We start from the raw sequence: 16,641 nt of genomic DNA on the forward strand, positions 1-16,641 counted from the left end.
GTTACAATGGTATTGAAATTTAAAATGTTGAAGTACTTTATATGTTGTAATACGGCCTGGTGAGCCATTGGTGCAGCCAAGCAAAGAAAAACTGTGATAAACATTTTGAAATAAGACTATGAAGTATAAATTGGACCATAAAGAGGACCATGTCCAGTGCCAGGGGAGGTGATCATAGAATTTCTTGTTGTAGTCCAGATGAGAGGCAATGAGGATATGGATTAGGCCAATGGCAACCTAGAATTCGGATCAGAAAAAGATGTCAAAGATATTTAGGAGGTAGATTACAGAGGATTGGATGATCAACCCATACTGTCTATTGCTGTGAAGAGACACCATGACCATGACTTTTATAAAGGAAAATTTAATTGGAGTGGCTTACATTTTCAGAGGTTTAGTCCATTATCATCATGACAGGACATGGTGGTGCAGAAGAGACATGGTGCTGGCTACATCTTGATCAGAAGGCAACAGGAAGTCATCTGAGATACTGGGCATGGCTTGACCCTGTATGAGTCCTCAAAACCCACCCCCACACTGACACATTTCCTCCTACAAGGCCATACCTACTCCAACAAAGCCAGACCTCCTAATAGCACCACTCTGGGGACCATTTTCTTTCAAACCACCACACATACTTACTGAGGGAAAAGAAGGAGGAATCTGGCTGTCTGGCTGTGGATTGGGGAGGATTATCTCAGGCCTTGGATATGAGAAAGTAAGAGGAGGTATTTTGTTGTTGTTGTTGTGGTGGTGGTGGTGGTGTGTGTGTGTTTTAAAACATCCTCAGTTTAAACTAAGCCTGAGATATGCAGGTGCTGTGCAGGAGTCAGATAATAGTATGCTAGGCTAAGTAGGGATTTGAAGGTATGGTATAACTACTGTTAGGGCAGCAGCCAGGGAGGGAAGAGACTGGTGTAATGATAGACTGTCAAATGACGGTAGTATCCAGTTGAGATTCAACATCTGTATCTATTTGTCATATTCTCATGTGTATGATGGTAGAATTTGTCAAGGCATGATGTGGTAAGTACTAAAAAGAGGACAAAGATAAAGACAGACCTTAGATGCCTTAGTAGGAATTAATTAACTCCTACCTGGGTGGGTATCAGGAAAAGCTGTGTCAGGCTGGTAGAAGGGAATGAGTAAATAACTGTGGATTTTTGACTGTGAGAAAATGAGATTGTACAAAGTATATATAAGTCCAAGAAAGTTGGTGGGAGAGAAAAATTCGGGGCTTGGGACCAAATCTTTAAGAGCCTTGATGGCTTTGTCAGCTTATTATGTATTTTAAAAATTTATGTATGTTTGTGTGTTTGCATGTGTGTGCGTTCTTGGGCCTAAGGTTAATGTCAGGAGTCTTGATTGCACTCTGTTAAGGTCTGTGAGAAGTCCCATAAAAGACCGCCAATCACGTGTACAAGCAGCAAGGGCATTTATTAAAATTACCGATATGTTGCAGTCTAACCGTCTGACAAAGTGGCAAATGGCAACCCGGAGAGAGGCTCGCAGGTTCCTTTTAAGCGGGGTTAGGAGAATTCCAGGGAGGAGAGATTAGTCTGGGGGTTGACTGGTGGGTTTAAACAAAAACTTTATGGGTTGTTATAGGATTGGTAGGTGGCTCTAGTGGTTAGGAACTTTCCAGAGGCAGGGTAGAGAAAGCTATCTTTAGCTAGCAGAAGGCTGTGGGGTGCCTGCTGATTGATTGCCCCTGAGTTGTGGTTTTCCCGAGAACTGCTTGCTCAGCTCCAGCCAGCTCCAGTAAACTGAAACTGAGGCCTGGTCTTTGGCAAGACTACTAGGAGCCTGTCATGGCCCTGATCTGGCTCCCCGGCCCTCTCACTCTCCATGTTGTTAGTTGAGACAGGGTTTCAAATGAACCCAGAACTTGCTAATACAGCAAGTCTAGCAAACCAGGTTGCTCCAAAGATCCCCCATCTCTGCCTTCCAAGAGCTAGAGTTAAAGGTGGACTGCCTAACCCATCAGGCATCTATTTGAGTTCTGGGGCATTTGAATTTCAGTTCTCAGGCTTGTGCAGCAACATTTTATTTACTGAGCCATTTCTATATTTTATTCTTGAGAATAAAATTTTGGAGAAATTGAGGGCAGGGAATCAGAATGTGGTATGAGATCTAGACTGTGTTTAAGAAGTGGAGAAGGAAAGAAACATTTCCAGTTTGAGTCTTTAAGGTCAAAGTATTTCTTGCCTGATTTTCTTATTCAGAGAGAAAAAGTATCCTCAGGAGGGTGGGATGTGGATGTGAAAGAGCTCTCTGTTCCTACTCTAGGAAGTATCTATCTTTCAATCCTCACTCACCTTCCTGGTGCCACACTGTTTTGGAGGACTCCTATTACTGAGTTCATTCTTCTGTCTGGACAAGTGATGTTGGTTCAACGGGCGCTGCTCCTCGTGACTGGCCGCCGCCCCCAGCGGCCATGCCATGCCGATGGAGGAGAGTGTTGGAGGAGAGTCACGAGCCATGGTTACCTTTTTAGAGCTTTATTAGGAGCGGGGGAGAGAGAGAGGGAGAGAGGGAGAGAGGGAAAGAGAGGACAGACGGAAGGAAGGAGCAGAAAGGAAAGAGAGGGACGGGCCTACCTGCTTTTTAGGCTGGGACGCCATCACAGGCTGATGACGTAATTAAGGACTGAATCCTTACAAGTGATCCATTTGGCCACCAGAAATATAACTGAGAACTTATGAATTAGTTTCTTCTATTTGCAATATGATAGTTATGGACTTTTCAAATTGAGAGAAAAGAAAGTGGAAGGACCTAGTTGGATGATTTCATAGGAAGACTGTGGGCCTGGCTGTTATGCCCAGATTGCAGGGACCACCAAAAGACCACCACGGAGACTGAATCCCACATGTAAAAGCAAAGAGACTTTATTACCTTCAAGCTCCTGGGCTTAGTCTCTCTGTTTGTCCCACACAGCGTGAGAGCAGAGAGCCCTGAGCCGAAGCAGGGTAAGGTTTTTATCATAGCAGAGGTTGGGGTGAGGGGATTCCAGGGTTCAGGACTCTGATTGGCTGACATTGTCTAGGGGTATCTGTAAAATAGGTGTGTGCTAGACTCAAGGACATCTGGCCACCTTATCTAATGGTTGGAAAGTTTGGGATGTCAGGTACTTCCTCACCCCTGGGTGGATCCCTGGGTGGTTGTCAGCTTATGGCTTTTCCTGGATCTGGGTGTTGCCTGCCAGTAAGCCTGTCACAGAAGCTGTGCCTGGGCCTTTAAGCCTGTCATGGCAGCTGCGTGGTCAAGCTGTTTTGGGGGCCCCTCTATACTGACTGGCCACATGTGGTCCTGTAAAGTAGTGTAGTCTCTGGTGAATAGAAAAGGAGACTTTGTCTCTTGCTGTGGCTTGCTTGACTAGTCTGGACATGCCCACTTCCCTTGGAATATTGCTCTGAGATTAATACGTAATAATCAAACCTGAGATTGAATTCATGGTTTTAGTATCCAGATCACTGTGATTTCTGTTATAGCAGTTGACACTCCAAGGTCTTTACATGTTCAACATCTTGATCCTGGCTGTAACTCTAGTCCTACTTTAGCCCAGCTTAATTTAGTCTGGAGAAACAGGCCTTACTTACTGAGCAAGTGCATGACCAAGTCTGCACTGTGAAGTGGAAAGGGCTCAGCCATCAAGCTTAGGGTTTGAGGACTTCTATGCAGATGAGTTTAGCTTGCATGGCTTTTGAAGAAAGAAGGTACTGTGTGCTCTGCAGCTTGTGCTGCCCGCCTGCAGGAGGAGTCTGATTCTGTGGCCTTGGCAGCCCTGACTGAACACAGACCACTTTGGAAAAAGGAAAAGGACAAGTGGAATCCCCAGGCAGACCTTGTCCTTTGCATTAAATACCCACTGGGTATTCAGACTAAACACCAGACCAGCCAACACAGGAAGTAAGGATTCTAGGGACCAGTCGGTGTCCCTTACTTAGGTCTCCTCCTGTGTTCAGTCCCTCTCCTCCATGTCCCTTAGGATTAGCTGCCATTCTTTTGGGTTCCTGCGATAGAACTGAATCTACTAACCTTTCTGCCCTTTTTGTTTTTTCCTGCTCTTTCTCTCCTACAGAAGGAAAGCAAGAAGCTCTTCAGGTTGTGCCTCTGGTCATTTGGGCCTATTTTGTTGTTTATTTTCTACTGCTCTCTGAGTACTGTGTGTATGTATATGTGTGCATGATCTGTGCCTCTGAGCTATGGTTCACATTAGACAGTCTGTTTTTCCAGAAAGAAGTTTGTATGCATGCTTATGCTGTGTGTGCTCATGCCACCTTCCCTGGAACATAGTGAGAGAATGTGTGCGTGTCGGCATGGATGCACATTCAATACAGCATGTGTGTGCTTCCACTTGTATTCAGTTTGACACTGCAACACACTGGATTGCCCTTCTCTTCTCCTAGTTTGTACAGTGTGTGTCCATTTCTTACTTGTTGCCAACTCTGGCATATGTTGTAACCAACCCCTGGCTGAGCCCAGCATGTTCACATACTTTATATTGAGATTGGGAGCTACCACAGATATATTTTAGGGTCTGGGACCCTAAGTATGAAAGTGCATTCATGATTTTGAGCTGGCTGTCTGAACGCTCTCTGGGCATAAGCCTCTGTACACCTGTTGTGTGGCCATCTCAAGCCTTGTGAAGCACTAATGCTCTGTGCCTGTTAGTTATGGCTTTTGAATTTAGTGAGGATTTATGTTGCTTGTGACTTGGGCCCTAGCAAACACTGAATCCTGTTCAGATGAGTTTGTACATAGGTTCTGAACCTATAAGCACAGGATTCAGGTTCACCTTGTCTTTTCTTTAGGTACATCTCTGTCTATGAGCATACCTTCTATAAGTATTTGGCTAGACTTCTTCCTGCTCCTTCCCTCCTTCAGTGTGCTGTGAATGCATGCTCTGTGCTTTTGCAAACTGTTGCCCTCTCTGAGTACAGGAAGTGTTCATGATCTGGGCCTAGCTCCCAAAGACTTTTTTTAAAATCTGTTTTCTGAAGCCAAGTAGTTTCTGGCAAATGTTAATTCCAAGAATTAAAATAAGAGGTAAGAATCCACTCAGTACAGTAGCTGCTTCCAGAGGGAAGATACATCCTGGTTGGAAGGGTCTAGAAATGCACAGATCCTAGCCTTTGCCTCTGCCCCCCCCATCCGTGGGAGACTTGTTTCCCACGGTCCTCACCCACCCTTGTTTCTTCTGTTGGCACATTCCTAGCCCTCCCCTTACCACTGTCCTCCACTCCAGGACTAGGACAGGAGGCCGACGAGGTGGAACAGGGATGGAGTAGACAGATGGGTTAAAGCTCAGACAGCCTGACAGGTGCTTACTGCGAAGGACCTTCAACCCAAAGTTCGCCTGATAGCCCTGTCTGAGCTCCCCATGCTGTTCTGTCTGCCTCCTTCTGTCCGTTCCCCCTTCCAGAGCCAACTACCTTATTTTTGCCCCCCTTCTGGAGCTCATTTGCACCAGGAGAGTTAAGGAGCAAGGTAGTTGGGGTGGAAGGAGCAAAGCAAGCCAGGAGGCCCCAGATGTGCTGATACCGATTTCTTGTTCCTCAAAAGCCTGCACGATGGCTTTCCGGGAGACCCTTGTTAACTTTAGGACTCTCTCTTCTGTGCACTGCTTAAAAAACTTCCTTGTTCTTTGTTTGGTTTTGTGCTCTTGTTTTATGTAGAACCCTCTAAAAAGTGAGTTTTGTTTTATTTTGTTTGTAACTGTTCTTTCCTTGATTGTTTGGTGCCTCAGTTTTTGACTTTCTCATCCGAAGTTTTACTTACCGTAAAATTCACCGGAATCATAACCCAAGTATTTACTCTGCCCTCTGACCTCTTACTAGATAGTTTGTAAAATGTAGGGACTAGACTTATTCTTATGTTTACATACTTAGTGAGCTTGAGGTTCGAGGACCCCAAGCTACACCAAGTTGTCCAGTAAGGCCTGGGATCCCAAGTAAGCCCTGTCTCCCGATAGCTTATATAAGGTAAGAGTTCCGGCAGCTAGCTGTTCCCACTGGATCTTAGCCAGGAGACTTTTCTGTTTACTGTGGGGAAGGAAGTCAGGTACTGCTCACTACAGCAGTCTATTTGCTGCCCAAGGTAATAGGGTCTTGACTTAGACTTCCGACTGGCTCTGTCACAAAACTGTTCGTGTGACCTACTTTGCTCACTGCCCAACCTATGGGCACTCTCTCATTTTCCGCCATGAGCTAACTTTTTTTCTTTCTCTTTTTAAAGATTTCAGATGATGGTGACTCCTCTTTGCCTCAGTGGCTCCCAGAAGGGTAAGTGGTTCTCTGCAAGCTTCCTGTGGATTCCATCTTTGTCTACTTTTAGCTTTTCTCTGGGGATATGTGAGACAGCTCCATATGCTGGATTGTGGTAAAGGAAGAGGTCTCACCATGGGTTGGCTGGCTCTCTGGGGTAGAGGAGAGAGCTGTTGACTGAGTCCTTAAAGGCTGAAGCAGGAGCTTTGTGTAGCAGTCCTTGGGCCAGGAGAGGTTGCTTTAGCGTTCACATCCTTGCCTATCTAATTTATTTTTCTTTCTTTCTCATTTATTCATTCATTCATTTATTATGTGCATTGATTTTTCTGCCTGCATGTGTGAGGGTATGGAGTCCCCCAGAACTGGAGTTACAGATGTTGTGAGCTACTATGTGGGTGCTAGGAATTGAAACCCAGTCCTCTGGAAGAGCAGCCAGTGTGTAACAGTGTGTAATTTATTTCTTTCTGTTTTGTTTGTTTGTTTGTTTTTTGGTTTTTCAAAACAGGTTTCTCTGTGAAATAGTCCTAGCTGTCCTGGAACTTACTCTGTAGCCCAGGCTGGCCTCAAACTCACAGAGATCTACCTGCCTCTGCCTCCCGAGTGCTGGAATTAAAGGCGCGTGCCACCACTGCCAGGCTATAATTACTTATCTATCGTATTATAGTGTGGATGTGCTTTTTATATAGAAAATAAAAGCATTAGAATAAATATATTCATCTGAAATTTTTTGCTATTTTATTATTGGTGTAGCTGATTGGATTACTCCCTGGGCTCAGTCCTGCTTTAGCTGTTTTTGTGAGTCACTTATTATACCCCACTGCAGTCAAGACACAAGTGGCATCTCTTCTGAGCTCTGTGTCTTCTGTCTGTGCTTTGTTTCTGACCCGTGTGATTGCACAAGAGTCATTTTAAAGCTCAGCTGCTGCCCAGAGCCGGCTGACTGTGTCTCCCGGGGCCTCCCCCTCGGGCAGCCCTTTAGTTCTCCTATCCCACTCTTAGCCAAGGAAGAAGGTCAGATCACAAAGTTGGCTACTACACTTACACACACACACACACACACACACACACACACACACACACACACCCTCTCTTTGACTTCTTTGGTTAAGGCAACTTGTTTGAAAGAGCCAGCCCTTTCCATCTCTTTCAAAAGTTAATTTGTTGCCGGGCGGTGGTGGCGCACGCCTTTAATCCCAGCACTCGGGAGGCAGAGCCAGGCAGATCTCTGTGAGTTCGAGGCCAGCCTGGGCTGCCAAGTGAGTCCCAGGAAAGGCGCAAAGCTACACAGAGAAACCCTGTCTCGAAAAACCAAAAAAAAAAAAAAAAAAAAAAAAAAGTTAATTTGTTGCAAAAACCTCTTGACTTAACCAAAGCATATTATGGTTGCTAGAATTCACTGTGAATTCCTGTCACTAGTTGCTTCTTCAGTGAACTTTAGGCTCTTTCTTCTAATAATTATGCAGTGTATACATGCCAATAGCGCATATCCAAATTGGTTTTAAAATGGAATGCAAGGGTTTTCAAAGTACTTTCCTTTTGTCTTCCTTTCTGTGCTTCTTAAGCCTGGTAATCTCACTAAAACAAAGTCCACCACCTGTGCTGAGGGAGCTAGTTCACTAGACATCTGTATGTTGAGTTGGCTGTTCCAACTCCTGGTCTTAACCCAATTTGTGGCTTCCTTCCTTGCCTATATCATGGGCACATCTACTTATTTTTCTGGAACTTCTGTCTTTAGACCAATTACGGTGTACAACCCAGCTACCCAGTATCTCTAGCACATTGTTGTTACTGGAAGCAAATGTGTAATTAGTTGAGTATGTTTGTATGCATCTGTAAGCTGAAGACTGAGGCAGGAGGCCTGTGAGTTTATGACCACCCTTCACTATAGCGAATTCAAGGCCAGCCAAGACAGAGCAGTGAGACTCTGTCTCTAAACAAAGCCAAGTACATAAGGTTTGTTTTGGGGGACAGTTTGTTTTCCTTATAGCTCATAATTTCAGCATTGAAAGAGCCAGAGCCATTTGTTTGTTTGTTTGTTTGTTTGTTTGTTTGCTTGGCTTTTCGAGACACGGTTTCTCTGTGTAGCTTTGGAGCCTGTCCTGGATCTTGCTTTGTAGACCAGGCTGGCCTCGAACTCTGCCTGGCTCTGTCTCCTGAGTGCTGGGATTAAAGGTGTGCACCACCACCGCCCGGCTTTTTTTTTTTCCTTTTTAATTTAACCATATTTTATGGAAGTGACACTAAAACTCGAAGAGGAGAGGAATATTGGCAGAGGACATAGGGAACTGGCCAAACTGCAGCCAGAGTCCGGGTTATAGTGATAGAAGACTGATGCTCTTGGAGGCATGCACTGGTTTTGTTTGCTTGTTCTTTTTTCAACTGTGTGTTAATAGAATTAGGCAATGATTAAAAAATAAGTATAGCAAAAGTGTAAATGCTCTACTGGTCTTTCACTGTAATGTTTGCTTTTTTAATTCTTCTCTGGTCTCTGTTGATGGTATTTAGGTAGGTATTTAGGACTGTTTCCCTCCTACCTCCATCCCTATGGCTTTGTAAGCACTCCTGTCTCACTACTTCAGCCTCTTCTGAGTTACAGGGGTATCTCTCCATGGAGACCCTCTGTGTCAGAAGCCTTGCGTAGACAGAACAGACGAATTTCTTGCTGGTAGATGGAAGTCTCCTTCAACATGTCATTGTTTAATAGTCTTGCTTACCTAGGCAGCAGGCTTTTCTGGTAGAGCCACCTGGTGGGCTCTGTTGTAGCCTGGGCTGTACAAGGCTTCTCTTGGGGAAGTTCTTTGGTATGTGTACAGCAGAAGCTCTCTTGGTCACCAATTCCCAACTTGCCTTTTGAAGTACAAGCATCTTCAAATAAACAAAATGCCTTGAACTGTTCCAGTGAGGTAAAAGGGCTCTCAGACCTTGGCTGAAATGGCAGGAAGCACTGAGAAACTAAAAGAAGATTCCATTGCTGATCTCTTGAATTTCCTTCCTCACTTACTGTCTTCTTTAACCATCTCAAAGGTACATGGAGGCTAGTTCATCATCCTCTGAGCAGAGGGAGAGCAATGATAATAGAACACAGGACCTGACAGTAACTCAAGGCTAGGACTAAAGATTCTTATGTTTCCTTCTCTCCATAGGCCAGCTGGAGGGCTCTATGGCATTGACAGCATGCCAGATCTACGACGAAAGAAGCCACTGCCCCTTGTCAGTGATCTGGTGAGTGAAGACCCTGGCATTAACTCAGGCAGTAGTCTTTGGGTTTATACCCCACTAGGACTTGGCAAGCTGTAAGGATTAGAATCAGTCATTTCAGACTTACTGATATTTAGTGATGGTTTCAGTGGGACCTAGTTCTAAACTACTCCAAGTCAGGACCCTGGGTTCTTCAATGGGCCAAGTTCCTACCTGGAACATTTGTAGCTTATGCCTTAAAAACTGAATTCAGAAATCTTACACCAGGCATCTCAATTCCTCCAGGTAGCTTTGCAAGCTTCTTTGATAAGCTGAAATGGAAACTGACCCAACCCCCAGCCCTAAATTTATAGTACTGACCTTATGTGATAGGAATAACTGGAGCTTGATCCTTCCTAGAGGTTAAATGAAAGCCTCCTAAAACATAAGTTCTATAGACTGTATCTTACTTAACCTAAGACATTGAGAAGAAATGATAAAACACTTGTGGAACTGAATTGCATTAGTCTTAGGAGTTAAAGGTGCTCTTGGAACCTCCAGGATGACTAAAGTCTGCTGTTCTGGGCCATACTTTCTAAAGCAGGATCAATGTGAGGAATTGTCTTTAGCCCGGGAGTGGTAGGAATAGAGTGGGACCCAGGCTTTCCCAGAGGCTCTGTGCTCTAAGGCCAGATATAAGGTGTGAGGGTTCAGTAAAACTTGAACCCTCTTCTTTTTCCTATTTTCTGCTCTTGTTATTCTTATTTCTCCCTGTTCTGTCCATTCTAGTTTTCCTATCCATTCCTTTTCTTCTTCTCCTATTCTCTGTTCTCTTTTCCTCCTACCCATTTCTCTTTCCTTCCCTGGGTAAATGGAAATATCATTTACCTTTTTTCATCACCGTTTCTTTTACTTATTTTCTACCATTTCTGTACTTTCTCAGTCTCTTAGTTTTTAGTATACCTTATCTTCCACCAGCTTTTCATCCAGCTGGTAGAAGATGAATTCTGATGTCACATTTTCCTTATAACAATTTCCTTTATTATCTCCTCACTTCTTTCTTCTCTTTCTTCTTACTCTTTTATCACCACCCCCCCTCCTCCACAAGCAGGATTGGATCATGGTTTGTTTCCCCTCCTCTGTCTTTTCGCTTTGCCTGTTTTTCACTTTGAGACACAATTGCCCTTAGAGTGGGCACTCTCAGCCTGGGCCCTGGGCAGCTCTCTGGGTCAGAGACAGATTTTAGTAGATAGAGTGATTAGAGCATGTCTCTGTGGGGAACTGGAGGAAAGAATCTCTTAGATGCCTCTGAAAGTTTTCATGCCCTCAAGGGACTTTAACATCGTGTTGTTCCTTTCTTTGCTTTCCTCTACACAGGCCATGGTGAGTGCATCCAGAGCCCTTCTCCACCCTCTTAAGTGTCCACACTCCCAAGTTATTTGGGCCCCCTCAGCTGATGTTTTTGCTGAGGCTCATGATTTCTGCCTGCTCAGTGTCCACTGCCTTAATGAAGTCATGTGTCTCCAGGGGTTGCCTTTAAGACTTGGGCTTGGCAGAAACATGGAGTTCCTCTACTCAAGAACCTGGCTAGCAGGACAGCCTCAGTTCTTGAACTTTTCTCTCTGTCCCGTTTGGCCTCCACTGCCCCCTTTTACTTGCCAAATATCCTGTTTATTTGGGCTACTGGCCTTTATTTCCCCGTGGACTGGGTGTGGGGAGGTACCTGGGCGTAGGAGTCAGCATGGATGGTTCTTAGGTGTGACTCTGACAATTTGTGTGTGTGTCTCATGTTTATGACCTGTTTCTTAACTATGATTCTAAGCTTTTCATTTTTCCTTTGCCTTCTCATAGACAAGGAGGTTCTGTGGGATAAGACACTCTAGGAATAGTGAAAGAGGAAAGCCCTTTGGATGGTGGATATCCTGAAAGAAGGACTGTTCTAACATTGCTAGAACAGTCCTTGAGGGCCTGGGGTTTTACATATTAACCTGGGACTCTATTACCTATCACCCAGGGATAGTTTCTTAGTGACAGAAAATAGAATGGTATCTGTTAGAGCAAGTGGCTTTAGAAACTGAAGCTGTCTCTCCAGGACTCTGCCAGTCTTTTGTGGCAGCCGGGGTTGACAGGCAGCTCTTCTCTCGCAGTCACTGGTTCAGTCACGGAAAGCGGGGATTACTTCTGCAATGGCTACACGTACCTCTCTCAAGGATGAAGAACTGGTAAGTGACTCATGGACTTTTGTGAGTCTACTGGCCTCAGGATTGATCACTTTTGTAGCCATACTAACTATGAATTTTAAAATTCTGGGTGTATATGGTTGCCAAGATAGTATTTGGTCTTAATTTTCTACACTGGGAGAAACAGGAGTCCAGATTGGCGTATTAAAGCATATGACCATCGAGCTTGGGGTTTTATAATGAGCCTTTCACCCTCTGTTTCCCTAGAGTGAATGAATGTTCAGATTCAACAATGGGCCCACATTAGATGACCAGAAGTACATTTAGTGAGGCCTTCTCTGTGCTAGGCTGGGCTCTGGGCTGGTCCAGGCTAGGGTGTATTATCCACTGCCAGAGAAGAAACCAAGGACCTGACTGTCCATATGGTCTCAGCCCTGGCACTTTCCAGTATGGTCATACAGTTGTTGGTATGTGATGGGGCATGTGTCTTTCAGAAATCACATGTGTACAAGAAAACTCTGCAGGCCTTAATCTACCCCATCTCGTGCACCACACCCCACAACTTTGAGGTCTGGTCAGCTACTACTCCTACCTACTGCTATGAGTGTGAAGGTATGCTCTGGGGCCTTGCCCGGCAAGGCATGCGCTGCAGTGAGTGTGGAGTCAAGTGCCATGAGAAGTGCCAGGATCTGCTCAATGCCGATTGCCTACAACGTGAGTGGTCCCATGGGATGAGGATTGGGGAACAGGGGCAACAGGGCCTTTCTAAAACAGTCTGCAGCAAAGAGCAGTGGTGTCTGACTTATTATTTCTCTATTCTGCTTTATTCTGAGGGCCTCTACTTTTCAGAAAAGTAAGGCGCTGAATCAAGAGATACTGCCTTTCCAAACAATGGGCCTTACAGTTCCTCTTAACTTCCTTTAGGGAAAATCCTTTGAACTTTCTATAGCCTTCTGATGGAGCTCAAATCTCTTGTAGGATTCATTTGGTTCCAGCAGCTCAGCTTGAATAGTATACACCATTGCTCATGTAACTAGAGCATGCTTAATAAAGGACTGAGAGTACAAAAAAGAGAGTTCTATGAATTTCCAGGCCTCCCAGAGAAGCCTCCTGCAGGTCTATCTAGATCTTAGGAGACAGAATTTACTCCTTGTAGATCATCCAGACAATAAAAGTTTCAGGTAGATGGAGCAACAGTTTAGATGGAAAGTGTGCCAGGCTCTCCAACCCAACTACATATGTCACGTGTGCCACTGATAGTGGTGGAGCGTGGGACAGGAAAAGCAACAAGTTCCCAGCAGGGAGGTGATAGTACTTCAAGTTCCTGCCAGTCTACCCAACTTTTACTGAGTTCCAGGGTAATTAAGGCTACATAGTGACATAGTTGAGACCCTGTCTCTATAAAAGAAAAAAAAGTAAAAGAAAAAAAATCCCAAGAGATGAGCACCACTGTTTCCTCACAGAGGAAAAAGTGGTTCACAAAGCTAGGAGAGGTGGAGCTAAGATTTAAACCCAGGTCTGACAACAAAGATCCTATCTTCTTATCATACTACATACGCTATTTGCTGAGATTAATTAAGAGCACTAGAACCATAGAGCACAACCCAGTTGACAGGTAAGATTGGCAGTATTATCATGGCCACCTACCATAACTCCATGACATCTGAGACACCTTTTGACCTTAGAGACATGATGGGAGATTCTTCCAACATTCATCTAAACAGAATAGTATAATGAACTCCCATCATCGTTGTCAAGATTTTGCTACCTTTTAAATTGCATTTTAAACTCCTCTGGCCAGGCAGGAAGCAGCATAGAGATTGCCTTTTCGAAGGGAATTCACAGTATCCTTGAGCCTCTCCCATTGTTTCATGCCTCTTCCCGACACGTCTTCCTGGCTTGACCTTGGTCTGGGAGGTGGTCTATTACTTAGTTCTGCTTTCTGGGCCATCTTTCAGGGGCTGCTGAAAAGAGCTGTAAACACGGGGCCGAGGACAGAACACAGAACATTATCATGGCCATGAAGGACCGGATGAAGATCCGAGAGCGGAATAAACCAGAGATCTTTGAGGTTATCCGAGATGTCTTCACAGTGAGCAAAGTTGCCCACGTGCAGCAGATGAAAACAGTAAAGCAGAGCGTCCTGGACGGCACCTCCAAATGGTCAGCCAAAATTACCATCACTGGTACGCAAGCTAAAGTTTGAGGGCTTAGGGAGACTATGGGGAAAGTGTGAGGAGGAGGAGGAGGAGGAAGGGGTTGAGGAGAAGAAGCTATAACCGAGAGAAAGAGAATCGTATCATCCATCACTCCTCCCCCATTTAGACCCTGGTGCTAGAAGAGGCAAGTACTCACAAGCAATAGGAATCATAATACAAGGATGTCCTAACACTCTGACATTGTACACTCAGTTAACAGTTGAATTCTATAAAAACTGGGGGTGGGAGGAGACCAGAGAATAAGTCACCAGTGGTTTGCTAGTAAGGTGGGTGGAGCTGGAATATGTGTACATTATCGAATTAAGGACCAGTGAGGTGGCCGTTGGTCAGGAAGTGCTCAGGGAGGAGATAGACGAGATTCTTGGACTAAACTTTGAGGGGGAGGCTGGTAGCCCATGGCTAAGGATAGATATGGAGAAGTAAGGTTAGGTTTGCTATGTACATATGGGGCGGGGTGGGGCTTCTCTAAGTTGGAGAGAATGTGAGTAGTGTTAGGGGAGCTTGTGACTTAACTCTGAAATGTACTTTGGACCTTCTGATTTGTGCTTGGGTTGCAGTGGTTTGTGCCCAGGGCCTACAAGCCAAAGATAAGACAGGATCCAGTGACCCTTATGTGACTGTGCAAGTTGGGAAAACCAAGAAGCGCACCAAAACCATTTTTGGAAATTTGAATCCTGTTTGGGAGGAGAAGTTCCATTTGTAAGTCACAGAGGGGTGGACACCCATGACTGTTTACTTGGAAATCTGCATATTTTAGAAGCGGTATTATAACCCACTTTTCTGGCTTGAGCTCTAAGACTGGACAAAGATTGTGGAGATTCTCACATGTTTCACTGGGCAACTTTTGGGTTTCTCTTACAGTCTTTGGTAGTTGACCCAAACCCTGTGTTAACTAGGTCAGTTTATGGGGTACAGGTGCTTTTTCTAGCATAAGAAAAATTTTCCTACTACCCTGTGACTACTTCCTTGCCCTGCCTAGAAAGTGTTAAGATTTTCTTAGGATTGAGGAAAGAATGTCTTGGCCTATAACTGCGTAATTATGCTTGAAGATGGCAATCTTGGGTCTGGAGACATTTCCCTCTTTCTTAAGGAAAGTCTTTCTTCCTATCCCAGCATATTCCTCCATTTCTTTTCCCTTACCTCTCTTTCTTATAGACTATTTCACTATATCCTAGAACTTGGATGAAAGTCTGGAGTGACCAGATGGCTTTGTCTTGCATCCCTACTCCCCAAGGTATAAGATCAGGCTTTGGGTCTGAATCTGCTGAGCAGGCTGGCTATGTAGAGAGCAGGTTCTGCTGACTCCTCTGAACATTCATGTAGCAGTTACTGAGGGAAGTACCTGTTTGTCTGAAAATCTGAATAGTTCCCACTTGACTGCTTTCACATGGCTACTTTTAAATGAACTGGTTCATGGTTGTCCTCTTGTACTCATTATAGATGAACAATTTATTCAGTCCCTATTCTGTGCAAGATGCTTTACGTGATGCTCTTCACCTCAGAAAGAGTGACACAGTTTTGTTTTCAAGATGTGCATTGTTGATTAACCCATTAATGTCAGTAGAGAAGTAACTACTGTGTTTTTTTATTTGTTTATTTTTATTTTATGTGAATTCGTGTTTTGCCTGCATGTATGTCTGTGTGAGGGTGCCAGATGCCCTGGAACTGGAGTTACAGACAGCTGTGAGCTGCCATGTGGGTGCTGGGAATTGAACCTGGGTCCTCTGGAAGAGCAGCCAGTGCTCTCAACCACTGAGCCATCTCTCCAGCCCCACTACTATGTTATAGTATTTTAATGGGACTATCTTGGATGTGGAAAGATATAATAGAGGGAAATGAGTGAAACATTCTGCTTAGTGCTGGTTTGGGATGAGGGACCAAGATCCAGAAAACAACTTCTGGGGAGGAGAACAAAATTGGAGACCTAGGCATCTCCCTTCTCCAAAGCAAAAATACCACAGCAGAGATAGCCATTCAAGGGGAGAGTAAAGAAGTTCATAGCACAGAGTTAGATACATGGGGGAGTTAGAAAGCTAAGCAGATATAACCTGATGACCCTACCAAGATCATGTGGTACTTCATATCTTAGACTCTGAGGAAGGAACTAGCAGTTGCTTCTGGAGCTCTGTGGTGGTGTTCTGTTGGAATTGCTGATAGAGTTAGCTGCATAAGAAGCCAGAATTGACCATAGCTACTCATTTCCTTCCCATCCCTTAGGATTGAAAACCTTTTGCTTGGATAGACTGATTCACTGGAATTTGAGTGCCATGGTCTGCTGTGTTTTTCTCTTCCTCTTTCAAGTGTAGTTGGTGGAGCTTTGGAGGTGGGAATTGGGAGTGATAGTGATGTTGCTGAGTCTGTCCAACCGAATCCTCTACCTGCTTCTTTCACAGTGAGTGCCACAACTCTTCTGATCGCATTAAGGTACGTGTGTGGGATGAGGATGACGACATCAAATCCAGAGTCAAACAGCGGCTCAAGCGGGAGTCTGATGATTTCCTTGGCCAAACCATCATTGAGGTTCGGACACTGAGTGGAGAGATGGATGTCTGGTACAATCTGGGTGAGGAAACTGAACCATAAAATGTTCCTCTAATTGGAGACCATTCAGAGGGATCTAGGAAATCTACCAAATCACCAAGCTCCAGAGCATACCCTTGTACAGAGCCTGCCTTACCTTTAGAGAGCTGCCCATTGGCAGTGGTGGAAAACAGAATGGCAATGGCTAAAACTCATTCCAGCTTGTACATTCCTCACATTTCAGAGCTTTCAGTCTCCGTTCTAATTCCTAATCCCTTA

At 44.7% G+C, this 16,641-nt stretch overlaps 1 protein-coding gene across 3 annotated transcripts in view; it reads left to right on the forward strand.

The window, feature by feature from the left end:
* Unc13b (unc-13 homolog B) overlaps window positions 1–16,641 on the forward strand; it is a 162,709-nt gene that overhangs the window by 122,225 nt on the left and 23,843 nt on the right. For 2 of the 3 annotated variants that reach the window (XM_059254194.1, XM_059254193.1), the window contains exons 2-9: window positions 4,082–4,104; window positions 6,238–6,284; window positions 9,410–9,488; window positions 11,591–11,665; window positions 12,118–12,337; window positions 13,582–13,809; window positions 14,400–14,541; window positions 16,236–16,405. In XM_059254194.1, coding sequence (XP_059110177.1) covers window positions 4,082–4,104; window positions 6,238–6,284; window positions 9,410–9,488; window positions 11,591–11,665; window positions 12,118–12,337; window positions 13,582–13,809; window positions 14,400–14,541; window positions 16,236–16,405 — 984 coding nt within the window. The remainder of the gene's footprint in view (window positions 1–4,081; window positions 4,105–6,237; window positions 6,285–9,409; window positions 9,489–11,590; window positions 11,666–12,117; window positions 12,338–13,581; window positions 13,810–14,399; window positions 14,542–16,235; window positions 16,406–16,641) is intronic. The other variant, XM_059254195.1, reaches the window with a different exon arrangement.

Source organism: Peromyscus eremicus, chromosome 2, assembly GCF_949786415.1.
Source record: "Peromyscus eremicus chromosome 2, PerEre_H2_v1, whole genome shotgun sequence".
Classification (NCBI taxonomy): Eukaryota; Metazoa; Chordata; class Mammalia; order Rodentia; family Cricetidae; genus Peromyscus; species Peromyscus eremicus.